Source organism: Pinus tabuliformis, chromosome 8 (assembly GCF_031772625.1).
Source record: "Pinus tabuliformis cultivar Carrire ecotype Pingquan chromosome 8, CPIR1, whole genome shotgun sequence".
Lineage (NCBI taxonomy): Eukaryota > Viridiplantae > Streptophyta > Pinopsida > Pinales > Pinaceae > Pinus > Pinus tabuliformis.
Window position 1 is genome coordinate 346,155,912 of NC_142294.1, and position 25,392 is coordinate 346,181,303.

At 38.7% G+C, this 25,392-nt stretch overlaps 1 protein-coding gene across 2 annotated transcripts in view; it reads left to right on the forward strand.

Moving 5' to 3' along the window:
• LOC149235563 (uncharacterized) overlaps positions 1-11,132 on the forward strand; it is a 95,941-nt gene extending 84,809 nt beyond the window's left edge. For both annotated transcript variants that reach the window (XM_089372145.1, XM_089372147.1), the window contains one exon: positions 10,522-11,132. In XM_089372145.1, coding sequence (XP_089228271.1) covers positions 10,522-10,602 — 81 coding nt within the window. In that variant the 3' untranslated portion in view covers positions 10,603-11,132. The remainder of the gene's footprint in view (positions 1-10,521) is intronic.
• The last annotated feature ends 14,260 nt before the right edge of the window (positions 11,133-25,392 follow it).

Sequence of the window (25,392 nt, forward strand, 5' to 3'; positions counted from 1 at the left end):
TTGTGTTAACACCCCATTTTAACCATTGACCACAGCCCAACAGACCAGACATACGATGTCATCTGCTACCTGAGCACATTTCATAATCCTTTCTTGCTATTTATGGCCTAGGTCAAGGTTAAATTTGAGCTTCTTAGTGCAATGGGGGCACAATTAGCTTCCTTGACACTGGGAGATAATCAGAGAGATGTGGCAGAAGCAGGCTTTCCAAGATATTCTGAAGCAGCCAACATATGTGAGGCACTTACCAAACGGGTTCCATGCAGGTTATAGGAAGGCTAGGCTCTCAATAACTTTGGCAACTATCCCTTTGAAGAATTTTTTTTTGCAACTTCTGTGAAAGAATTCATTTAAAGGGGCATGAAAATTGTTGTACTTTTGACAGAAAATCTCAGATGTGCAGTAGTTAATAACTTAATACCAATACAGGCATTCGAATACAAAAAAGTAAAATGGTTATGCAAGAACAAATATTAAGGATCTTTATCAAACTAAACTACACATAAAAAAAATACTACTGCTTCATTCAAGAACACTTTGGATGGACTTTCAGATACCTGTGTGCCAAATTAACAAGCTTTTCATTTACAAGACCATGGTAGACTCCAATGACCTCTGCCCCTTCCATACGTAGCAAATCACTTTGAATTCCATTTATAGGATCTTTAATAACAATATATCCCACCTTTACTTCCCCCCCAAAACCCTTAAACCACAGTCAAAATCCCTTGTTTTGCATGTTTCAGTGGGCGTGCCTTAAACCGGCCAGTTTTCACCGGTTAGGGCTAAAAAATGGCGAAATGCCCTATCAAACCGGGTTTTTTGGCCGGTTCGGACCGGCAGCCTTGCTAACCGGCCGGTTTGACCGGTAACCGGTTTTTAAAAACGGTTTTAAAAACACTGGTCCCAACAATACATCACAAACTTCAATAGGAGCAACGTCACACAGTACCTCATCCGTGAAGGGCTTGATGCTATAGGGAAGGCAACATTGCTGGCTGACATGAAGATATCGTCCTTGGTGAAGCCACCTAATGGTGTACGACTGTGGATGTGCTGTAGTCTTTAGGCCTAGCCGCTTCACGAACTCTGCTGAAATGAGGTTCTTTTGGCTCCTGCTGTCAACAATGAACTGTAGCGGAGAACCCTTCACCCACATCTGTGAGTGGAAGAGGCATTCCCCTCCCTCTGGATCTTCAGGCTCAATCTTTTGGATCTTGGTGGTGGCCATGGTGGCACTGGGCTCCGCATTAATGATCTGCTTCCCTTTGTCAGTTCCCTTATCGGGTTATGATTCAGAGTCAAAACCTGCATCTGATTCGGAAGCCTTCAGCTTGGCCACCAGTCACTGCTTAGCCTGACACTCACTTTTATTGTGAGTGGAGCTCCTATGGAACTCACACCATTTTCCTGTGTCCTTCTTCGTCTTCGTGGTGTTGTTCTTTGCTTGCGGCTTTAGCGGGCTGTCCTGGGTAGCCCTGCCTTGGCTTGGTCCTTTGTTTTGTGGTTTGGGGGCGCCTTTTCCTTGCTTTGGATTTGCAGATCCAAAGTCCCGCTTCTTCTATTTAAACTTTTGCTCAATCTTGACAGCGTACCGCTACGCCATGTCAAGCGAGGAAATGTCCAAAAACTCCATCTCGTCTTGGATGTACTTGTATACACAGTCATACTTGAGCACCAATGTCGCTCAGTATCCTTGATACCCAGCTTCGTGCGAAGGGTATGGAAAATATTTGTGAACTATGGCACATCTTGGTCCCTTCCCTACCGTAGTGTAGTCCACTTTATGTATTTTTCTTCATAGCTCCCGACAAGGTAATATTGTTCCTTGATGGTGTTCCGGAAAGAATTCCAAGTGGATGCAGCTGAAAACAGCGAGGGTTCACTCTCGTCCTTTTGTTTACAGTAGGTTTCCCACTAGTCCTTGATGTGTGGGGTGGCTTTGAGAAGTGCAAAAGTAATATTTTCCTTATTGGAAAAGTCATGAACTGAAAAATATCCTTCCAACAGATTTAACCATTTATCTACGGCATCTGCATCTATTGAGCCTTCGAATATGGGAATATTGAAGTTAACTTGTACCTTAAAAGGAGTGGTGCCTCCAGAGTGGCTGCTAGATGAAGATGCATCGCATGTGGGTAGCCGTCAAAAGATATGGGCAAAGTTATCCATCATCTTGTCCCTCTGTCGCTCGAGGGCTTTCTCAAGCAACATTTTGAAAGGATCTCCTGCCCCCTCGTCTTTATTTTCTTCCGCCATGGGAGGTCGTTGGGTTTTGCAAGGCTGATCTTGCAATGGTTCAACTAGATCAAGACCTAACTCCTTATACCCTGACCTCATTGGGGACATGCAAAGAAAAATAGAGAAAGAGCAAACTGCTCTGATTCCACTGATCCGAACTTAATCAGGAACACAACAACTTACAGATATAATCATAAAAACAGAGATGCAGCAAGAAAACACTTCATTTCATTAATGAAAAAATACTAAACTATGCTTACAAACAAAATGGAAATAAGATAGCTCGAGCAATGGTAGCTTATCTCTAAGAAGAGATGTGGCACTACATGCCTCTGAATTGTGTTAAAATGAGGCTCAAGGGCCTATTTATTATTGGAAAACATGAGAAAACCCTAAACAACCAAAACCCTAACCCCAAGAGATGTAACACCAAGAGTTTGTGGGCCCCGTTGGGGTTAGTTGGGCAGCCAACTTCCCGGGGTCGTAACTTGGTCATATTATCTCTATTTGGCGCGTACGATACCTTGTTGGAAAGGTCTCGCCGATTACTACAAGTTTTGCCGTAGGCCCTTGCTTATGGCTATGGGCCTGTCGCGGGCCCCCAAAAAACGTCGTTTAGGGGGTCAAAACTGCTCCGAAAGTTCAGGACCCAAAAAACTGCTAAAAATAGTAAATGCTGAAATGAACAAGGAAATAGATGAAACTGACTAGGGGGTCTAGGTGGAATAGGCGAGTGGCCACCAATATCCACCTGGATCAGTTCACGAATATCTTTCATACCCTATGCACAAAGTTGGGTATCAAGGATTCTAAGTGACATCTAGTGCTCAAGTATCGTGGTTGTCTGCACAAATACATCCACGCAGAAATGGAGTTCTTGGACATTTCACTTGGTGCAACATACCAATTTGTTGTGAAGATCAAGCAAAAATTTAAACAAAAGAAGAGAGACTTTGGATCTGCAAATCCGAAGCAGGGCAAAGGCACCCCCAAATCATAGAACAAAGGATAGAGCCAAGGTGGAACGACCTAGGACAACCCGTCGAAGCCGTAAGTAAAGAATAGAAATGAGAAGATGATCAAAGACACGGGAAAGTGGTGTGAGTTCCACAAGTACCCCACTCACAACACAAGTAAATGTCGCGCAAAGCAATCACTGGTGGTCGAGCTAGAAGCTTTAGAGTCAGATGCATGTTCCAACTCTCAGCTAAAACCCGACAAGGGGAAACAAATCATTGATGCAAACCGCAATGCCACTGTTTCCACCACCAAGGTCAAGAAAAGTGAGCCCGAAGATCTAGAGGAGGGTGAGTGTCTCTTCCACTCATAGATGTGGGTGAAGGGTGCTCTATTGGAGTTCATTTTTCATAGTGGGAACCAAAAGAACTTGATCTTAGTAGAGGTCGTTAAGTAGTTGGGCTTGCCGATAACACCACACCCACGCCATACACCATCAGGTGGCTCAACCAAGAGTGAGATCTCCGTGTCAACCAACAGTATTGCCTTCCCTACAGCATCAAGCCTTTCACAGATGAGGTATTATGTGATGTTGCTCCCCTTGAAGTTTGTGATGTTTTATTAGGCCAACCATACTTGTGGAAGCACCATGTTGTGTATGAGTCCTGACCTCATATTGTTATTATTAGTTTAGGAAGAAAACTATATATGATATCGGAGGTAGCTCCTACTACCACCATTTCTTTGATCTCTGCTAAGCAATGAAGTAAGATCATCTCCCAAACTGGGAAATTTGTTTTCTTCCCGATTCGCTCTCAAAGTAGGGGAAGATCATGGCCACATCCATGGCCTCCAAGAAGTGCTCCTCCACGTAGCAGAAGTAAGTGGATAAGGTCATGGAGGAGTACAGTACATCTTCTCCTCTCCCATGAGGGTACCTTTGCACTGTCAAGTCAAGAATTAAATCGATCTAACCATCAGTGCACCTCTACCTAATGGGCCAATCTATCATCGCTCTTCTTTGGAAGACAAAGAAATCAAGCGATAGATCCAAGTGTTGCTACAAAAAGGGCACATCCGACAAAGTTCTTCATCACATAGGAGCCCAATTGTCCTCATGCAGAAAAAGATGGGACATGGAGACTCTGCATTGATTATTGGGCACTGAACAAAATCACAGTCAGGAACAGATACCCAATCCCATGGATTGATGACCTTCTTGACCAACTCAAAGGGGCTAAGTACTTCAACAAGATTGATTTGAAGTTTGGCTATCACCAAGTTCTAATAGAACCACAGATGTATGGAAGACTGCCTTCAAGTCCAAGGAGGGTATCTTTGAGTGGTTGGTCATGCCCTTATGGTTGACAAATGTCCCCGCAACTTTTATGAGGTTGTTGGACGACATCTTGCAGCCTTTCACCAACTCGTTCATGGTTATATATCTAGATGGTATCCTCATCTTCAGCAAGAGTTAGGCAGAGCAATTGCAACATATTCGGCAAGTTCTTCAAACCTTGCAGCAACACTTGACCCTTGAGTCAAGTTACCAAGGGCAGAGTAAAAGCAAAGTTTTTTTGGTCCGAGTCACAACAAAAGGCATTAATTGAACAAAAATGCCACCTTTGCTCTGCACCAGTCCTCACCATGCCAGACCCGCAATAGCCATTTGAGATTGAGACAGATGCCTTTGATTATTCTATTGGTGCAGTCCTTACTCAGCAAGTGCACCCAGTGGCCTAACACAATGAGACGCTCTTTGATATTGTTCGAAGGTGCTCCACCTATGATAAGGAAATGTATTCTATCATGTTGGCAATGGAAACGTTATATTTTGGGGAAGGAGACAATTGTCCACACGGATCACCGCCCTCTTCATTTTATGCAAACACAAGGGAAGTTGTAGAATGACCGCCATCAGAAATGGTCCACATACCTACAACAGTTCCATTTGAACATTAAATACAAAAAGGGTAGCACCAGTCATGTCACAAACTACCTCAGTTGGCTCCCGATTGTGGCACTGAGCATAGTTCTCAACTCTTGTGGGCACAAGACCTATGGATGGTTGCAACTATCTGAAAATGAATCAAAATTCGCTACCACCTATAAGAAGTTGATGGATGGAGATCCGGTTTTAGACTTCCACCTTCAGAATGGACTATTGTGTTATATAGGACATCTTTGTGTTCCTTCAAGCGAGCGTGCCAAGTTGATTTGGGAAACGCATTACAATCAGATTGCATGACACTTTGGTGTGGAGAAGACAGTGGCAGTACTGCAAAAGTATTTTTATTGGCCAAAACTACGACAAGATGTTGGAAAATATATTAGATCCTACACTGTTTGTGCCATTTCCAAGCCAACCATTAAGAAGCAAGGCCTGTACACTCCTCTTCCTACTCCTAGTTGGCCATGGGAATCCATCTCCATGGACTATATGTTTGGCCTTCCTTCTACCAAGCATGGTAATGACTGTGTGTTTGTGGTCATTGATAGATTTTCTAAGATGGCCATATTGGTTGCCTACAAGAAGAGTATCACAGCAGAAGCCACTGCCAAGATCTTCTTCGAATGAGTATGGATACATTTTGGGATCTCACAGACCATTATATCAAATCGAGATAGCAGGTTCCTAAGCGCATTTTGGTCGAGCCTCTAGTCATTGTTGGACACCAAGCTCACCAAGTCGACTGCATTCCACCCCCAAACTGATGGCCAAACAAAGGTCGTCAATAGGATGATAGTGCACATACTATGCATGTACAACTATAAGCATCCACAAACATGGGATGAGAGACTCCTCTATGTGCAACACATCTACAATAGAGCTCTCCATAACTCAACTGGCCACAAACCTTTTCAAGTGGGCTTGAGATTTCAACCATTGTGTCCCATTGATGTTGCAATGCCTCTTGCAACTACACAGATAGAATTTGCACATGTTCAATCCGAAGTTGATAAGGTCATCAAGTTTATTGAATGCATACTGCACATCTGCCAGTAGGTTCATGATATCCTGGATAAAGCCAATACTAAGTACAAACAATGTCATGATCAACATCGAGTGCCACATAAATTTCAAGTGGGCAACAAGGTTTAGTTGCATTTGTAGAAGGAATGCCTTGTCGGAGCTTATCAGAAGTTCGACCACTCCAAGATAGGCCTTACACCATCACCAAGGCTATGGGTGACAATGCTTTCGAGCTAAATATCCCCCCATTCCTTGGCATTGTTATATACCTAGGGGGGATAATATGGGGTACCAAGGGTGGTACCCAAGGTAATAATGTAATAATGGGATGGGCCATAGTAATAAATAAGGTGGTTAACCCATGTCATGTAAGGGACCACAAGTAGTTAATAATAATGTAATGGGCCCATGGTATTAGTTGATGGTATGAGGGAACCATGGTAATGACCCATGGTATTGTATGTATGAGGCCTATATAGAGGCTAGAGACTCCACATGGAGAGATATGAAGTGAAGTATTATTGTATGAACAGGCATATGGCTTGTGGAGTGTTCTCCTTCCTTAAGGAGTGAATGTATGGTGTTGCCCTACCTTAAGGGTTTGATAATAAAGAAGCATTTCCATCTATTTTGATATTGTTATTATTGGATTTATTTCTATTATCATAATATTCTTGGGTTAGATCTACAACAGGCATACACCCAATATTCATTGTGGACCACCTTCGGCCATACTTTTCACTATTGTTAGACACATCAAATATTGTTGAGCAGCTGACACCAACAGAGCTCAACCCAGATTGCATTGAACATACCACAACTGATCAGATCATGGACACACAAATTAAGAACACTCACTAATAGAGGATCCAATTGTATCAGGTTGCCAAAGCCTACTAGCTCCTACACCAAGGCAAGTGGCTCATCAAGGACCAAGTTCAACGGAAGTTTCCTCACCTCATGGAGGCACTCAACACAATCGAAACCATTGCTTCCTAAGGGGGGAGGATTGGTCCAAGTGGATATTGGTGGCCACTTGCCTATTCCACTTGGACCTCCAACACTATTTTCTATCAGTTTCCTACTTTTCAACATAGTTTCCTATTTCAGCAGTTTTCTATTTTTGGCAATTTTCGAGTCCTAAACTTCTGGAGCCGTTTTGAGGCCCTAAGCGATGTTTTTTGGGAAAAAAAACCATGTTTACAGTCGAAAGTTGTTGTCCTCAAATAATCCTTTCTAACGGGCTATCATGTGCACCAAGTGGAGATCATATGCCAAAGTTACAACCCCGGGAAGTTGACGTTCCAACTAACTCCATCGGGGCCCATACCTTTTGGCGCTTCACCTCCTAGGGTTAGATTTCTAGATGTTTAGGGTTTCTCATTGTTTCTTCATGATAAAAAGGCCTTCGAGCCTTATTGTAACACAATTCAGAAGGCATGTAGCCGTCACATCTCTTCTCAGAGATAAGCTACCATTGCCCGAGCTAGTTTGCTTTCATTCTGCATGTAAACAATTTTAATCATTTGTTATTTATTAATTGACGTTTAATTGCACTATATCTTTGTGTTTCTATTTCAAATACGTATTTCATTTCGTTCCTTCATAAATCTGGATCACCAACTGCTAAATTAGGCTTCCTTTGCTCCAACGTTAGGGGCTCCTCTGGTGCAACAATCCCTCCCTAGTCTCTCAGTGTGAGAACATCCTCATTTGGGCTCTGAATCAACTGTTGCCCATCGAGTTGTGTCAAGGCCAACTTGGAGGCACGGTGGGTCTAGCTGATCATCCTGAAGAATCCTCAAAATTGTGTCAAATTCAACCAAGGTCTTGGGTGTTGGAGGTGCTCCAGGACATGTGTCATCCAATGATGCTACTAGTAGGCTCCTAACTCTGAACACTTCACTTGTTTGTGCCATTGTACTCCCTTGAAGAGCTTGGGTACTTATGGAGTAGATGCCAAAGGCCGGGGCTACTGAACCACCTAACAAGAACAACATGGATTCTAGTGAAATCAATAAGCCTTTAGGGACCAAGATCAATAATGCATCTAAGTGAACCAAACTTGAGTGTTAAGGGAAATTTAATACTTCAAACAAGGATTCCTTTCCAAAATCAGGACCCTGATCTCGCAAAGATGTTTTCTCCCCAGATAGGATTGGCTAAAGGTCAATCCTATTAGGTGCTTCCACGACCTAAGGGAAAGAAACAACTCCTTGGTCCACCCTTCAATTGATAGGTGCTAGTAAATAATAATGATGGTAATGGAGGGGAGAAGACTTCATGGCCAAGTAACATGGTCAAAGGGACCAACTGATGGGGGTGTCCACGTCCTTAGTGTATAGATGTGAGGAGGGAGCATTCGTGGATGCATGAGTTACTATCTAGGCCTTTGTTTTTCCATCCGTCTTATGCTCCTTTTATTTCTTCTTGATTTTTCCTTGTATTACTAGTTATAGCTCAAGGGTTAGAGCTTACTTTGTATGATGTAGCAGTTTTATTGCCCCCTTAAGATGAGTAAGCTCATTGCTCATCGGGGTTGGACATGCAAGGGTTCTTTCTTTTGATGTAATGGAGCAACATGTGCTCAGTAACAGGGTGACAACCATATGAGTGAGGTAGAGCTCATGCTAGGTTTTTCCCCACATGCTAATCTTCATGTCCTTGGCCATCTTTTGCATTTTAACTTTTCTTTCTTTGTTTTGTTTTGGCCATGATATGCTCTTTTTGTTTCTTTTAGCTGCATCAACCTCCCAAGGCCAAGTTTGGGGCCCTACTCAAGGTATGTGAACATATGAGTGCCAAATCCCCAAAAACCAATGGCAAGTTGAACCTGAAGAGTGGAGGTGAGATATGGGCTTGTAATGTAAGATGGAAGGTGTTAATTATGACATATGGGAAGATGGAACTATGCTATCTCAATCAGGGCTTCCCAAGTAGTGCCCCTCCTATACCCAAAGGGCCTTAATGGAGGTCCCACTGGACTAGTATCAAAATCCCCCATGTAAGATGAGAGAACAGGATCACATTCAAGATTTGTCAATCTTCCAAATCACCCCATAATCCATACTAAATGCCCAAAAACAAACACGTATAAGCACTCTATTGCGCAATGATCAAAGTTCCTTTTGAATGGCATCCCACCTTCGCCCAAGTGTTAATGTTGAATGGATGAGAAGCACATGGCTGATGCAAGTGGCGAAGGCATTGGCATATCATCAGCTAACGTTGGTTGGCAAAGGCTGATCGGCTGGCTATCAAAAGTAGGAGAAAAGTTTTCTCCTATGGGGTTACCCATTTTTATGGGTAACAGTGCTCACAACTAATAAAACAAAAAGAAATCCATTCAAGTCTATGGGAGAATGTAGGGAGTATTTGGGGAGTACTTTTAATGGCCCCAACAATGTCCTGAGAGCAACAATGTTGGACAGCTTCCCACCGGGGTAGGGAGCAGCTCAAAACCCTGTAGAGCACGCTCCCAAAAATAGCTCTTGGGACGAAGTGACCCAGAAGTAGGTGTTCAAGAGTGCTTCCTCTTGAAGTACACTTTTGAAGTGAAGTGCGGTGGGTGGGGGGAGAGGCGCGCTCCCACACAACTCATACAAAGAGTTCCTGATGTTCCCCTGGGATAGCATAGTCAGCCTTCTTAGCCCCAATCATTCTTTGGAGGACATTATTAGGTTTAGCATTGGCACTTTCACAGTGGTTGACAAAGATTTTGGCAGCTCCTCTAATTTGGATGCTGGCCATAGCCTTTCTGCTCACAAGTTAACTTTTTTTGTTACATGGATGTTTCTCCCTATAGAGTTTGTCTCTAGTACAAGGTCTGTGGTTTAAACTTCACCTATTTGGGTTCATCCCATATTAGTTTTGCATTTTGATCTTTGTTCATTTTTTGTTTTCAGCTGTAGGCATTCCTTCATTGTTACTATTAGTTGTTGTACAGGAATAAGTTTCAGAATTTATTATATAAAATGGACAGCTAAATTGAATTCTTTTTAGTTCCTTACACTCTAGTAGAACAGACCATGGTTTGAACTTCTTATATTGTTATTTGGATACTTTATGTGTTTCCCTAGATTTGGAATACTTTCCTTTAAATCAGATAATTCATACTATTCAGGTTGGTAGACTTTTTTGACAATCACTTGTACATGTAGACAGAGGAGTTTGAGATTGGAATCTACTGAGATCAAGTCTAGAAGTTAAAAGTCCATTCACACGGATGCAACTTTTTCTTTATAATTATATTTATCTTTATTGAAAAAGGAAAAGTTATAAAAGGCTTAACTGTTGAAGATCCATTCTTGCGATTCTTGTAATGATTAGAATTGTGTGTCTGTCAACAGATAGTTCAGATGCATAAGACTTGGTTATCATTTGTGGCGCTGACAAACAGATTAGCAAAAGCTGAAGGTTCTGCCAACTGATAGTGACATCTCTGACTGTCTACCAAAGCCATTTGACCCAGTAGAATGCAGGGACGTTTGCCAATAACTTACCGGTTCTTTCTGGTGGAAATTTTCTTTATGTTCTGATCAGCTCTCAAGAAGAACAGGCCTTTTACATAAAACAATGCTAATCAAGTTCAAGACAAAGGGCAGCTAACTCGGATAGCATCTTTGACAGACCCCATGGAAAATAATGTCACACCGTTCGTTTTCTTTTCCAGCCCTTTTCACTTTGGACCTGGCAATGCACAACATTTTTCTAACATACACATAACCAAAGAAGTTTTATTTTTACTGGTTTATAATTCAAGCTACAGCTTGATATCTGGAACAATGATGTGAACACCATGTCATTTCATTTTATGGTTTTCTGCTTTTATGCTGGTATGCAATGGCTCTCTTCAAAGTGACATGTAACTAATGCGATATAAAATCACTTGCTCGGGAGGCATGCTTTCTCTCGATTGGTTGCATAGTTGGAGAATGGTCATGTGTGAATACTTACAATCTGAGCTTGTTATCCATGTTTGAAAGGCATACTTATCTGATGCTTGTTTTCTTTCCAAAAAATGAGACTTCATATTGTGCTCAGAATAATTATCTGCAGGTGATTACTGTATAAACACAATGCTTCATGATAGCAGGTTATGATCACTGCTCCTTTATTCTTAAAATGGTTGGAGGCTCCAGTATACTTCTGTAGTGTCTGACCTCTCAGACAGGTTTTTGGGATTTTATAATTATTGATAAGACAAAATCCTTCTCTATAACAAATTTATATCACTACGCTGCTTTTCCTCGGCCATTGTACTTTATTATTTTATCTGTTCCTACAGAGTCATTTTGGAACTTCCTTGCATTTTTGTACATAATTTATTTGTCAATCATAGTTACTTTTTCGGTGTGTGGGAATACAGGTACAAATGCTCGCTCTTCCTTGTTTTCTCTGTCGGGGCTGGTTCAAATTCTTGCTTTAGTGTCTGATTTGTTCAGTTGTCCCGTGGAAAAAAATTGGTTTGTTCAGTTGTTGCTTATTTGTGAATATGAGCATTTGCTTTGTTGCCCTGGTTCAAATTCTTGTTCTAGTATCTATAATCGTCTGTTGAGGTGTCATGCGGGAAAAAAAAATTAGGTTGTTCAGTTTTTTCTTATTTCTTCACTTGATCTTCCAGTTCTAGTATCACATTCTAAAAGTAAGACAGCAAGATGGTACTTTGAATATATGGTTCATGATATAATCTCTCTGATCCTTTGACCTTACAATAATTTAGATATAAAGTTCTCTCACTACTCTAACCATTGTTTAGAACCATTGGCTCTCCCTCTTTAATAGCTCCCAATTTGTTAATCTGTATCATATTCATCTCTTTGAAACACTAAGAGCAGGCTTGGAATTTGACAAACCTGCCGCCTCTCCAGATGAAATTGAATGACGGTTCAGTTTTCACACTCCGTAAAAAATTTGTAATATACATCCGGACTTTCAAGGTAATAATTCAATGCAAATGAAATTTCATTACTTCTACCTGCCTTTGAGATCTTGTGAGATTCATTTTAACTTTACATTAAACTCGTTGTATAATGTACATTGCAAAGTTTTATGAATTTATTATAAAAAATAATTATAGCAATAAATTTGACATTTTAGCTTCTATATCTTTGTGAAATCACTTAACAAACTTTGCTCTATGTGATATCAAATCAATATGAATAATCAACACTAAAATCTGTGAAATCATAAAGATAACATAAGTTGAAATTCAAATATGCAAGTACACAAAATTTGAAGAACTTGATACAATTCAAGAACTACAAACCCTTGCTAGGGTATCCACCAAAATAGCAAACCCTAGCCATCATCCCCTCACAAGAAATCTCCCTCAACTAATGCTAGTTTCATCTCCAAGGATCCACAAACAAGCAAGTACAACACACTGGCAAGTCCTCCTTGGCACCTACATATGCATGACACAAATCTACAAGATAGTTTCCCTTTATCTTCTCCACATCAAGCATAAAGATGGTCACTGTCACAATCCAATGAGATCCTTTTGAAGCTTGGGGATTAGAGTGGAAGAGTGAGTTTCACCATTGTTCCAATGGATGACCTCGAAGTTGGTTTGGACGAAGAGCTCATGAGGCAGATGAAGGCATCACCCATATTTCACTTTGTTAGTTTGGTCATCTTTACGGGCAAGAGTCCAAGTTTAATTCCTGTTATAAGGAGGAACAAGGAAACAGGCAGTCGGATGTCATCCTTGAGATTGATTGTTGAGGGCAATTAATCTAGATAGGATCATCATATAATTTGTCATCCATATCAGTACTTTTTGGGTGGAAAGATTGGAAAAATTGGCTTGCACAACCCATTAGGTGGAAAGATTGCAAAATTGGCTTGTTCTACATAGATATATTTCAAATTGTCCAAAGTTCACCCCAATCGAAGCACATATGCGGAAGTTATGTCTCCCGAAAGTTGACCTACCTAGGTGACCACCAAGGTACAAGTGGATGCCACATCGACCCTTGTTACTCACACGTGAGGTTTTTCAAGAAAATTCTAGAAAGAGCAAAACCTTATCACACTGAGGGTTGAAAAAGTCAAACCCCTAACTTTAGATAGATATCAGGCTATGTTAAATATTGTGTTGCTAAGAGGAAAACAAGTTCCATTATTTTGCACTGTAATTGTTCCATCACTAAGCAAAACTTGTAGGAGTGGTATTTTAAGATCATAGTAAAGGAGGGGATTTTGTAGCAGTTATTCAAGCCACAATGTCAAAGTTAACTCCATAGGACTGTCCATTCCTTTGTATGTGCATTTTCATAATTGAAGCAAAGAGAAATGAGGCTAGGCCTCACCTTCTAGTTGGGTTTTCTTACGTATTGGATTTCCAAGGATAAATCTTGTGTTTATTTGTGTGGATGGTGTTTTTGTGTGTCTATTCTTTCCATTTTTTTATTTCTGTGACTTTTTACATTTGAGCAAGGCTAGTAAATAAATAATCCAGGATCTAAGGAAATAACTTGCATAAAATATAAGATTGCGGAATATTATAAGATATGTTGTGATGCATTGTTCCAATGGAATATCCACAATAGTTCACAGATCATATCAGTATCAAAACAATTTTTCTTTGGAGCATTTGTGGAATATATTACAGAATTCAGGAATTGGCTTAAGAAAAAGAGTCACAAACTAACCATGGCAGATGAATATATTCACAACAACCCTCAAGATATAGCAAAAGAGAGAATCATGAAGCTGGAAGAGCAAGTCGTTGTTATCTATCACAATATGGCCCCCCACATGGTGGCTCTAGCAATAAGGATCAAACTATTTGAGGATGTTGGAGGCTCTAACTCAAAGATCAGATCAGATGGGAAATTAGGAGAACATGAAGACCCAAAAAAGGAGTTGAGGAAAGAGCCCAAGAAAGAGTATCTTGGTTCTAGTACCAATACCCTTTCATAGTTCTTATTCAAAATGAAAGCGAAAGTGGATATCAAGCCATACCAAGGTGAGATCAATGCAATAAAGTTGAATCAATGGTTGCAACAATTATGATATGGGTTGGATCATCATATAATTTGTCATCTATCTTGGTACTTTTTGGGTGGAAAGATTGGAGGAATATCCTTGTAGGGCCCATTTTAATGGCAAGACCCAGTTTGAAAAATTGGGGTCTAGAACCTTTCGAAGTCATTTTGAGGCATCAATGGAACTCTTGGGCTTAGCTCCACCCCCACAACACTATTGTACACTTTGAGACCTTTCCAATGGTCCAAAGATCACATCAATCAGAGCTACTACACAAAAGTTATACCTCCTCCAAGTTGACCTGCCTAGTTGACCACCATGGTATGAGTAGATGCCACATTAGCCCCATTACTCAGGGCTTAGCTCCACCCCCATGACACTATTGTACACTTTGAGACCTTTCCAATGCCAAAGATCACATCAATAAGAGCTACTACACAAAAGTTATACCTCCTGCAAGTTGACCTATCTAGTTGACCACCATGGTATGAGTAGATGCCACATTAGCCCCATTACTCACACGCATGGAGATAGCCACATGAGGACTTTCAAAAAGATTCTAGAAAGATCAAAACCTTATTAGATTGAGGGTTGAGGAAATCAAAACCAAACCCTAGATTGCTATCGTGTTATGTTAAATATTAGGTTGCTTTTGCATTATACTTGTCCCATAACTGAAGAAAACATCTAGCTGTGGTATTCTCAAGGCATAAGAAAGGAGTAGAATTTCGTAATAGCCATTTAGGCCACAGTGTCAAATGTAACTCCATAGGAGTGTTGATTCCTTTTTATATGCATTTTTATAACTAAAACAAAGAAAGAACTTCACCTTCTAGCTATGTTCTCTCATATTAAGAATAAATTTTGTGTTCATTTGTGTGTATGGTGTTTTTATGTGCACTTATTCTTTTAATTTTTTATTGTTGGAAGATATTAATTCCAACCACCCGCCATTAATGTAGCCTCTAGACTGATCTGGAGGATTCGGTGGATGCATTGACAAATGGATAGCTTCTTGGAGAAGCCACCTCCCCACCAAACTCTAGAAGCTTCCTTGTTGTGTATAAAAACCCTTCTTGGCAATCAAATGAAGCAAGTTCGGTGTTTTATGTGTTTAACTATGTGATCTCTGATTTGGTATCAGAGTAGGTGTGAGATGTGAGAAGAACGAGCTCAGGTGAGCTGCGTAAGGAGACGTGTGAGACCGAAGCTGAGTCTGAGTTGGAGGATCGTTACAGCAGTCGCTGTGGTGGAGAGTGTGGTCTTGGAGAGTTGTGTGGTGTAAAAACTGCTGCGGAGCGTAGTGCTGGGTATTTTTGTTTGCAACCTGTTGCAGTTGCTGTGTGTCCACTGTTTGGAGGTAACACATACCTCTTGTTGAAGTATTGATGCATATGCTATTTCCTTCCTGCAGATCGTGTGTAAGTTTTTATTGTCGTAAAGTTGTGTATGTTTTGTGTATTCTCTGTTTTGGATGTGGAAAGCAAGGCCTGCAGGGGCATAGGCAAGTGAATTTTTTGAAGATGCTATGATTTTTCAAGCCTCACACTACAAGTGCATGAATCGAGTATGCATCATTCTATAATGGATGCAAAGAGCATACAGTATTGAAGGTTTGATGCATATGATATTTCCTTCCTACAGATCATGTGTAAGTTTTTGTTGTCGTAAAGTTGTGTCTGTTTTGGATGTGGAAAGCAAGGCCTGCAGGGGCATAGGCAAGTGAATTTTTTGAAGATGCGATGATTTTTCAAGGCTCACACTGCAAGTGCATGAATCGAGTATGAATCATTCTATAATAGATGCAAAGAGCATACAATATTGAAGGTTTGAGACATTGTGGGACTTGAAATAGCTGGACTGTGTGAAACACCTGAAATCCAACTACAGTTCAGATATTTGATACGCATGTTAGAGAGATTGTAATAGGTGATTCATGCCATTACAAATCTTAAAGATTAGATGATAGTTAAATCTTTTGGGCAACTTGAAAAGTGGAGTCCTCTTGTTCTATTGTAATGAAAGCTATGTTCAAAGATTTAACTTGAATGTTGGAAGGCTTTATTGTAAAAGTGATTTGAATTCAGAGTTGTATCCGAGGTATTGTTTTGTTCTAGATTACTTCCCTTCAGTTGAGAAGATATATAATAACAATTTTGGAAATCAAGGCAGCCATATTATCCAATAATATTGGATAATTTTTTTTTTACTTAAGGATTTAGAAGCTTATTGACAATGACTAATATATTGGCAGAATCTTATTTATCTGAATCTAACAAGTTAGATGGTGAAAATTATGCAAATTGGAAGTTTAAGTTGCAGACTTTGATGGAAGGCAACAATGCATGGGCGATTGTGTCTGGAGCTGAAGTTAAGCCAGTGTCCCCTCAAGCCACAGATGCTGCAATTCAAGATTGGGAGCGACGAGAAAACAAAGCAAAGGTGTTTTTACGGATGACGGTTAAGGACAACATTATTCCACACATTAGAGAGTGCAAAACATCCAAGGAGACATGGGACACTCTCAAAAATTTGTATAAGACGAATACTACAAATCAAATATTGTATTTAAAGAGTCAGTTTCTTTCAATTAAAATGGAAGAAAATGAAAGTGTTAGTGATTTTATTTCCAGAATTAAAGATCTAAAGGATAAACTAGGTGACATTGGTGAATCAATATCTAGTATAGACTTGGTTACTGTGACATTAAGTGGAATGCTTGATGAATATCAAATGTTTATAATTGGTCTTTCAGCTAGAGAGAAGGCTCCTACTTTTGATGAGTTGGCAGGTATACTTATGCAGGAAGAAGAGCGGAGAAGAAGCCTTAAACAGAAATCTCCCAATTCAGATTTGGCATTGATGGCCAAAGGGAAGCAGTCCTTCAAAGGCAAACAGTGGGAGAAAAATAAAGGCAAAAAACCACAAGTAAAATCATTTCAAGGTACCCCTTTACCAAGGACAAATGCCAAATCAAGTAGAGATGATGTGTGTTATTACTGTGGAAAACCTGGTCATTTTGCTAAAAATTGCATGAAAAGGAGGTCTGATCAATTTAAACAAAGAAGGCATTCAGGAAATTATGTTGATAGAGATGAAGCAATTAGTCAAGATGTTAGCAATCTTAAATTGTTTGTGTCCAATGCTGCTTTATCCGCAGAAGCTGATGATGATAATGCTTGGTTTATAGATTCTGGTGCATCAATCCATATGTCATGCAAAAGATATTGGTTGGATACTTATCATGAGATTAATAAGGGTGGACACATCTATTTAGGAGATAATAGATCACATGAAATTAAAGGATATGGTAATATAAGTGTTATGATGCCTAATGGACAAGAAAAACAAATTCAAAATGTGGTGTATGTTCCTAGATTAAAGAAGAACTTAATTTCAGTCTCTACCATCACAGATCAACATTTAAAAGTTGAATTTGTGAAATCACATTGTTTGGTAAAGGATGTGCAGGACAACTACAAAGTTGTTGCAAAAGGAATGAGAGTTGGAGGCTTATACAAGTTGGATGTAATGAAGAATGGGCATCAAGCTTTGGCATCAACAGGCATGTCAACTATAGAACTTTGGCATCAAAGGTATGGACACTTAAATCATAATGACCTAATGTTACTACAAAAGAAATTGATGGTAGAAGGACTTCCAATTATTAAGGGAGAACACTTTGAATGTGAAGGATGTGCACTAGGAAAACAACATAGGGAAGAATTTCCTGTGCATGAAAATAGAAGAAAACGTAAAATACTTGAACTAGTGCATACTGATGTATGTGGTCCAATGCAAACTAAGTCACTTGGTGGAGCATATTACTTTCTTATATTTATTGATGATATCACTAGATACACCTGGGTATACTTTATAAGAAACAAAAGTGACGTGTTTGAATACTTTAAGGAATTCAAGAGTATGGTTGAAAAGCAAACAAAAAAGAGCATTAAAATTCTTCGATCTGATAAAGGTGGTGAGTATACTTCAGGAGCTTTTATCAAATATTGCAAACAAAATGGAATTATGCAACAATTTACAGTACCACATACACCTCAACAAAATGAAGTAGCTGAAAGAAAGAATAGAACATTAGTTGAATGTGCTCGAAGTATGTTAAAAATTAAAGGACTTTCTAATAGTTTTTGGGCTGAAGCCATTAATATAGTTGTATATCTTAAAAATAGAAGCCCTACTAAGTATCTTGAGCACAAAACACCATTTGAAGCATTTTATGGTTTTAAACCTAAAGTTAGTCATTTAAGGATATTTGGATGTAAGGCCTTTGCTCATATTCCTAAAGAGGATAGGAGAAAGTTAGATGCCAAAGCCATCAAATGTATTTTTATTGGATATTGCACTGATAAAAAAGCATATAAAATGTATGATCCAAGTACTCACAAGGTCTTTGCAAGTAGAGATGTTATATTTCATGAGCATATAGATAAACAAATAAAAGAACATGAACATAATACATGGCACTGTTCTTATGAAAACTTTAAGGAAGAAGAGGAAGTTGTGGCATCAACTCAAGAACAAGACCACATGGACATCCCAAAAGACACATCAAGGAATCAAAGTCTACAAAGAAATAAAGGCACTCCATAGAGAAGAAAAGGAGAAGGTACTCCATAAAGTAATGAACCTCTAAGAAGGTCAACACGACATATTCAAGCCCCCATCAGGTATAAATATTATGCTTTAATGTCTCAAGTAATGACTGTTTTTTAGCCCTTAAATTATGAACAAGCCAAAAATCATAAAGAATGGATGGAAGCTATGAAAGAAGAATATGATTCTATAATGAAAAATGAAACTTGGGAATTAACAGAATTACCTGAAAATAAAGTCCCTATAGGATCAAAATGGTTGTACAAGACAAAATTTAATGCAGATGGTAGCATAGACAAGTATAAGGCAAGATTGGTTGCAAAAGGTTATTCACAAAAAGAAGGAATAGATTATGAAGATACCTTTGCTCCAGTTGCAAAAATGAATACAATCAGAATAATGATAGCATTGGCAACTAAATATGATTGGAAGCTACATCAATTAGATGTAAAGTCAGCTTTTCTAAATGGTGACTTAAAAGAATAAATTTATCTTGTTCAACCAGAGGGATTTGTAAATAATGGTCAAAAACATCTTGTATGCAAGTTAAAAAAGGCTTTATATGGACTAAAACAGGCCCCCGGATATTGGTATGAAAAAATCGACAAATTCTTCCTTCAGCAAGGATTTAAAAGGAGTAAAAATGATCCTAATTTGTATGTCAAGACAGACAGAAATGGGGATATAGCATTACTTTCTATATATGTTGATGATCTAATAATAATAGGGAGAGCTGATAAATTGATTACAAATATAAAAATAAAGTTATCACAGGAATTTGAGATGAAAGATCTTGGTGAGATGCATTATTGTCTAGGTCTTGAAGTATGGAAAAATGATGGAAGAACCTTAATCGCACAAAGCAAATATACAAATGAAGTACTAAAGAGATTTCATATGAATGGATGTAAAGCAGTGAGTACTCCATTGGAAAAAATATCAAATTAAAAAGTGATGATGGAACAAAAGATGTGAATGGAACATTGTATCGACAATTAGTGGGAAGTCTGAATATCTCACTACCACTAGCTCAAACATTGCTTATGCAGTAAGCATACTTAGTCAATTCATGGCTAAGCCTCATGAAAGCCATTGGATAGCTGCAAAAAGGGTCTTTCGATACTTAAAGGGAACTATCAATTTTGGTATTGAATATACTAATGCTTGTAATGTTGAATTGATAGGTCATTCCGATTCTAACTGGGCTGGAAATCCACTACTGGATACGTCTTCAACATAGGATCGGGAGCTATATCATGGAGCAGTAAGAAACAGTCAATAGTTTCCTTGTCATCAACTGAAGCAGAATATAAAGCATTATGTAGTGGCACTTGTGAGGCTATATGGCTCAGAAGAATACTTGAAGATGTTGGTGAAAGTCAACAAGAACCTACAGTGATCAGATGTGACAATCAAAGCACCATCAAACTGGGGAACAATGCTATATGTCATGCAAGGTCAAAACATATAGACACACAATATCATTTTGTAAGAGAAAAGGTCCAATCAAAAAAATTTCTCTAATGTACTGTAATACAAATGAGAATGTTGCTGACATATTCACTAAGCCTCTTGGGAAGGCAAAATTTGAGTTTTGTAGAAGTAAGTTATGTGTTGTAGAAAATCAAGATTATATTGTAAGCCTAGCTTAGACTTAGACCAGTAGGCATGTCAATTAAGAGTATGTTTACAGTGTCTTGTATATTTGTTATATGGTTAGAATTAAGGGGGAGTGTTGGAAGATATTAATTCCAACCCCCTGCCATTAATGCAGCTGCTAGATCCACCACCCCACTGAACTCCAGAAGCTTCCTTGCTGTGTATAAAAACCCTTATTGACAATCAAATAAAGCAAGTTCGGTGTTTTATGTGTTTAACTGTGCGACCTTTGATTTTTATTTCATACATGTGAAAATATCTAGTAAATAAATAATCTAGGATTTAATGAAAAAACTTTCATATTTCAGAATATTGTAAGATCTATAATGATGAGCTATTCCAGTGAATAGTTTATAGATCAGCAACAAAGCATACTACGCCAACAAAGCTGGACTAAACGAATTGGTGGATAGATGGAAGACCTAAGAGAACTCAGTTCGTTGGACAAGGAAGTGTTGGTAGCCATTGAATATTATTTCACGCGGTTCGAAAGCATTTAAGAAACCATGGTGTTGGCAATGGACATGATTGTTGATGCTCATTTGGACAGACAAAGGGTTCAAGGGAAAAGTATGGTGGTGGATGTGACTAAGAAGATCCCGAGTCGTTTGAGGAATGGAGGTTGGATTCATCCATAAGACAAGTGGATGAGGCGGGACTACAACAGCCCATGTGCATTCGAAGGAAGGAAGAACTCTACCAAGTCTCGGGCACATCTGAGTAAGACAAATGGACAGTGGATTCTAAACTCGAACGACTCATAGAGTGGGGGCGACAATAAGATCTGTTCAAACATACCCTTGCTTATGTACTTACGACAGAGGTATGGTGACTCCCCACACCTTTTAGTGGAACGAAATGAAGGTGTCAGTGATGGCTCAAGTAGCCATGCGCCCTCATCTTCACACTGAGAAACGACACTATTGACTCACTGCCATGGCAGCCAAATAAAGCACCTTGGCAGGGGTGCCTCAATGATTTTTGCACAGGTGTGACTTGGTGAGGTGGACTTCACTTGGTATGACGACAGCAGTTGAAGTTGGCACGTTATGTCGGTGAGAAAATGGAATGCCACATGTGGAGGAGTAAGACTTTGCCTTAGCGAAGATGTTGGACATAACATTGGATTTGTCGTCGTAAAAGGGTTAGGACAAGAGGATGGGCATGCTCACAGATTGAGCCCAAGGGACATGATGGTTTGAGAGACGAGCAATCGTGCGTGTAAGAGAGACAAGCGATAGGATAAAACTCATATGATTAAGAATTTGCGCAAGGAAGAGACAACACAAGAAGGCAAGCGACTTGGAATTTGGTTGGTTAAACTCAGTGGATAGAGTCGAAAAATAAAGTGAGCAAGTATGTGCATAGTTTGTGGGTTTCTAAAGTTTGAGCATTGCACGACAATTGGAACAAAACAGAGAAGTCAATTTGTGTGGAAGCTAGAGAGGCAAATAGAGGTATTTGCATGATTCGATGAGATGACTCCATCGAACAGAATTTTGTACGTCTGGCTCACTTTGGTAACCATTATAACATATGTAATATATTATAAATGATTAAGTGTTAGGCATAGTTTGTGCCATCAAAGCTTATATGTGTTCATTCCATGTGATGTTTTGTATGAACGCTTAAGAGTTAATTTGTGAATAGTTAAACAATATTTAAGTATGGAAGTGATTAAGTATAAAATGTGTGTATGTGTGATTCATGAGTAGGGAATGACTAAGCGTGTGTCTATTTATTTATATAATGAAAATTTGGCATGATTCAACTCGGGGAAAAGTATAGGATTGCCTTGAGTGAGAAGTAGTCTAGACGAATTATGTATCAATTTGGTCAGGCCACTAACATTGTCACAATGCCACACAACCTTAGGTGTCAGGCAACTTGGCTGCACCAAGTCAGTGAAGACCTTGGATAGACCGAGGCAGTATGAAATTGTCTCTCTATACTTTCCATCGATACTTTAGAGCTCAACAAATTTGAAAAATTTAGATCATTTATGATGCCTACGGTTCGAGATTTATAGAGAATACACAATCCCTAGATAATGCATACGTACAACTCTTATGGATTTGAATGATGGATGTTTATATAGTAAATGAAGATTGTTCATTTCATACTCCACAAGAAGTGTCCAACACTCCTCCAAAGGCCTTCATGCTCCAATGCTCCCTCTTAAATGATGTGTAGTTATAGATCCACCATGTCTATAGTAGTTATAGGTTCACCACATCCACATGATCACTTCTCAATCTAAGCATCTTCGAGTCAAGTACAAACCTCCATGAAAACAACCAATTGTTCACATGCAATTTAGGACTCAACGGCTTACTCCAAGATGAGTTGCCTTTCGAAGCAATAAAAAATATTCTCTATGTGGACATCATCATGAAGAATTTCAACATGTTATTTCAATATCCAACACTCCAAGGAAGTGAGCCACATAAGCATAAAGACAAGGTCTAGCAATAAATGAGCAAGTTAACTCCAATGAGTATGTCCATCACAATACAACCAAGGTAATCAATACACCATGCATCCCCATCGCATGAAGCACCCCTAAACTTGGTGTAGATACTTTTGGAGTAACCTCAAAGCCAACATGGTAATTATATCAAATAGAAATAACATAAGCATTTTTTTCCCAATATTCGTATAGAGCTTGTGCATTGAACTAGTATCCTCGACAACCTATTGCACATAGGTTTAATCTTCATGGGTCCACGGAGATGAAACACAAACTTCATTGTTATTTAAGACCTCCTTCTGACTTTTACAACTATGGCAACATTTTGTTTGAGCCACAAGATTCAAATCAAGGAAAATAATAGTTGGATGCATGCAAAGATGTAATGAACCTAGGTTTATTGTATCTTTCTTTTTAATCTTCAATTCAATAAGTAGAACATGCTTTTTCGGCCATAAGCATTCATAGTCTCAAATATTCTCTTATTTTGTTTTAACCTAAACAATATAATGCAACTCTTTGCTTACAAGAAATTGATAGTAAAGTGTATTTAACCACCTAGGATTATGTACATTTTCCAATGGATTTTGACCTGTAAACCACCATGGATATTCCAATGTCAACTTACCAAAATGTATTTTAACTTAAAACAACTAAAATGGGCTTATGCTTGATTATGTAACTATATTTTTGTATTTTAAACATTTAGCATAATTAAAATCACACCAGTCAGATTTTTTAACAATTCGAACATATGAAATAGACTACAATACCGAAGGCACACAATGGGACATAGATATTTACCCAACATACCCATATGAGAAAAACAACATTTAATGAAGGATTATTCCTTCCATTGTCTTATCTTATGGAGATCACAATACAAATTACAAAGATCTCTATGCTTATTGTGAAGCTATCAAACAATATGGTTTTCTACAATCCTCTACAATATACACTTCTATCTTTTTGCTCAACTATTATCTCCTCCACCCTCAAGTCCATACTATGGAGTAGTTGACGACCAGTGAAAAGGTGAATTCTTTTCCCCCATTTAGCTAGGTTATTTAGGGTTTCCAAGGAACTATTGGAACCTCAATGATGCTTCTAGACTCTATTTAGTGGATTTCTATATGTTACTAACTCTCCATATTCAAATTATAGTGAATTGACACGGTTGCCACTTGGACATGTTGGGAATATTTGGATTGTTATCTTGTTGGGGCCAAATGTTTACATACATACTCTATTTTAGGTTCATTGTAGCTCATTGGGAATATGTCAATGAGAATAACAATTTTCACCTTGAAAAAAAAAAACAAAACAAAACAAACAAACAACCTATGACAACACTTATCTGATATCACACCCCAAAAATGGGCCAAAAGTTGATGACCCAAACGTGAAAAAATAAATACTATCTTTGAGATGTCTTAAATTCTTATCTCTTGTGCAGAGCATCAATAAATTCATATGGTACATGTGTTAATCCATTTTGGAGCATCTCACTACATCTTTGAAAGTTTTTTGTCTTTAAAAGCTTTAGTATTAAAGGAAGTGAGGAAACAATTGTTCAAATTTCTCTTTGGAACACCACTTGGCGTTCGCCGGTAGCTGACTCTTCAAACCTACTTGTCAAATTTTTGGTTGATCCCTTCAGGTCATTTTGATATTTCTCTACAGACTTGTGTCCTCTAGTGATTATGCATGTGCATTTAGTGCCAAATCTTAAATGGGAGGTAAGACTTGTCCCTTTCATTTTTATCGAGAATGGATGGCTCATAAAGTTTCAAGGTTTCTACATTTACTAATGAGTAAATGTGCATTTAAGGTGGAAGATTGAGCATGTAAGAATTTTTACTACCTTTTTTAATATTTCAAAGGGCCCATATCAATACTTTAATTTTCTTCCCTAGTCCTTGTCACCTTTCCTTATTAAGGTACAATCACACTTTGTCTATTATTTGGAAGGTCTTCTCAATCTTGTGTTTATCATGTATGGCCTTATATTTCTCCTAAGACTTATTCAAATTTCTTGAACTTGTGAGTATTTTTTCTCTATGTTGTCTATGAAATTTGCTTCTTTCAGCACATCATTTGAGGTTGTTGCCTCTATTTTAGGATGCTCATAAAAATTATCCAATGGTGATAGTGGAAAATGTCAAAAACAAATTTCAAAATGGGACTTACTAATAAACATGTGGGCACCTCTATTATAAGAATGTTATATGTAAACCAAATTTTCATCATAAATCCTTAGATGCTTTTAAGTGTAACCTCTCAATGTTGAACCAGAGGCATATTCACTACCTCTTCGTGCCCATCAATATGATGGTGAGAGGCAATGGATCTCTTCATTTTAGTGTTGAAATTTTCCAACAATGAAGTAAAAAATACACAAGAGAATCTAGTATCTTTGTCATAAATGGTGATCCTTGGAATCCCAAAGTGCACCTTGACCTTTAAAAAAAATAAGATTGTGGTA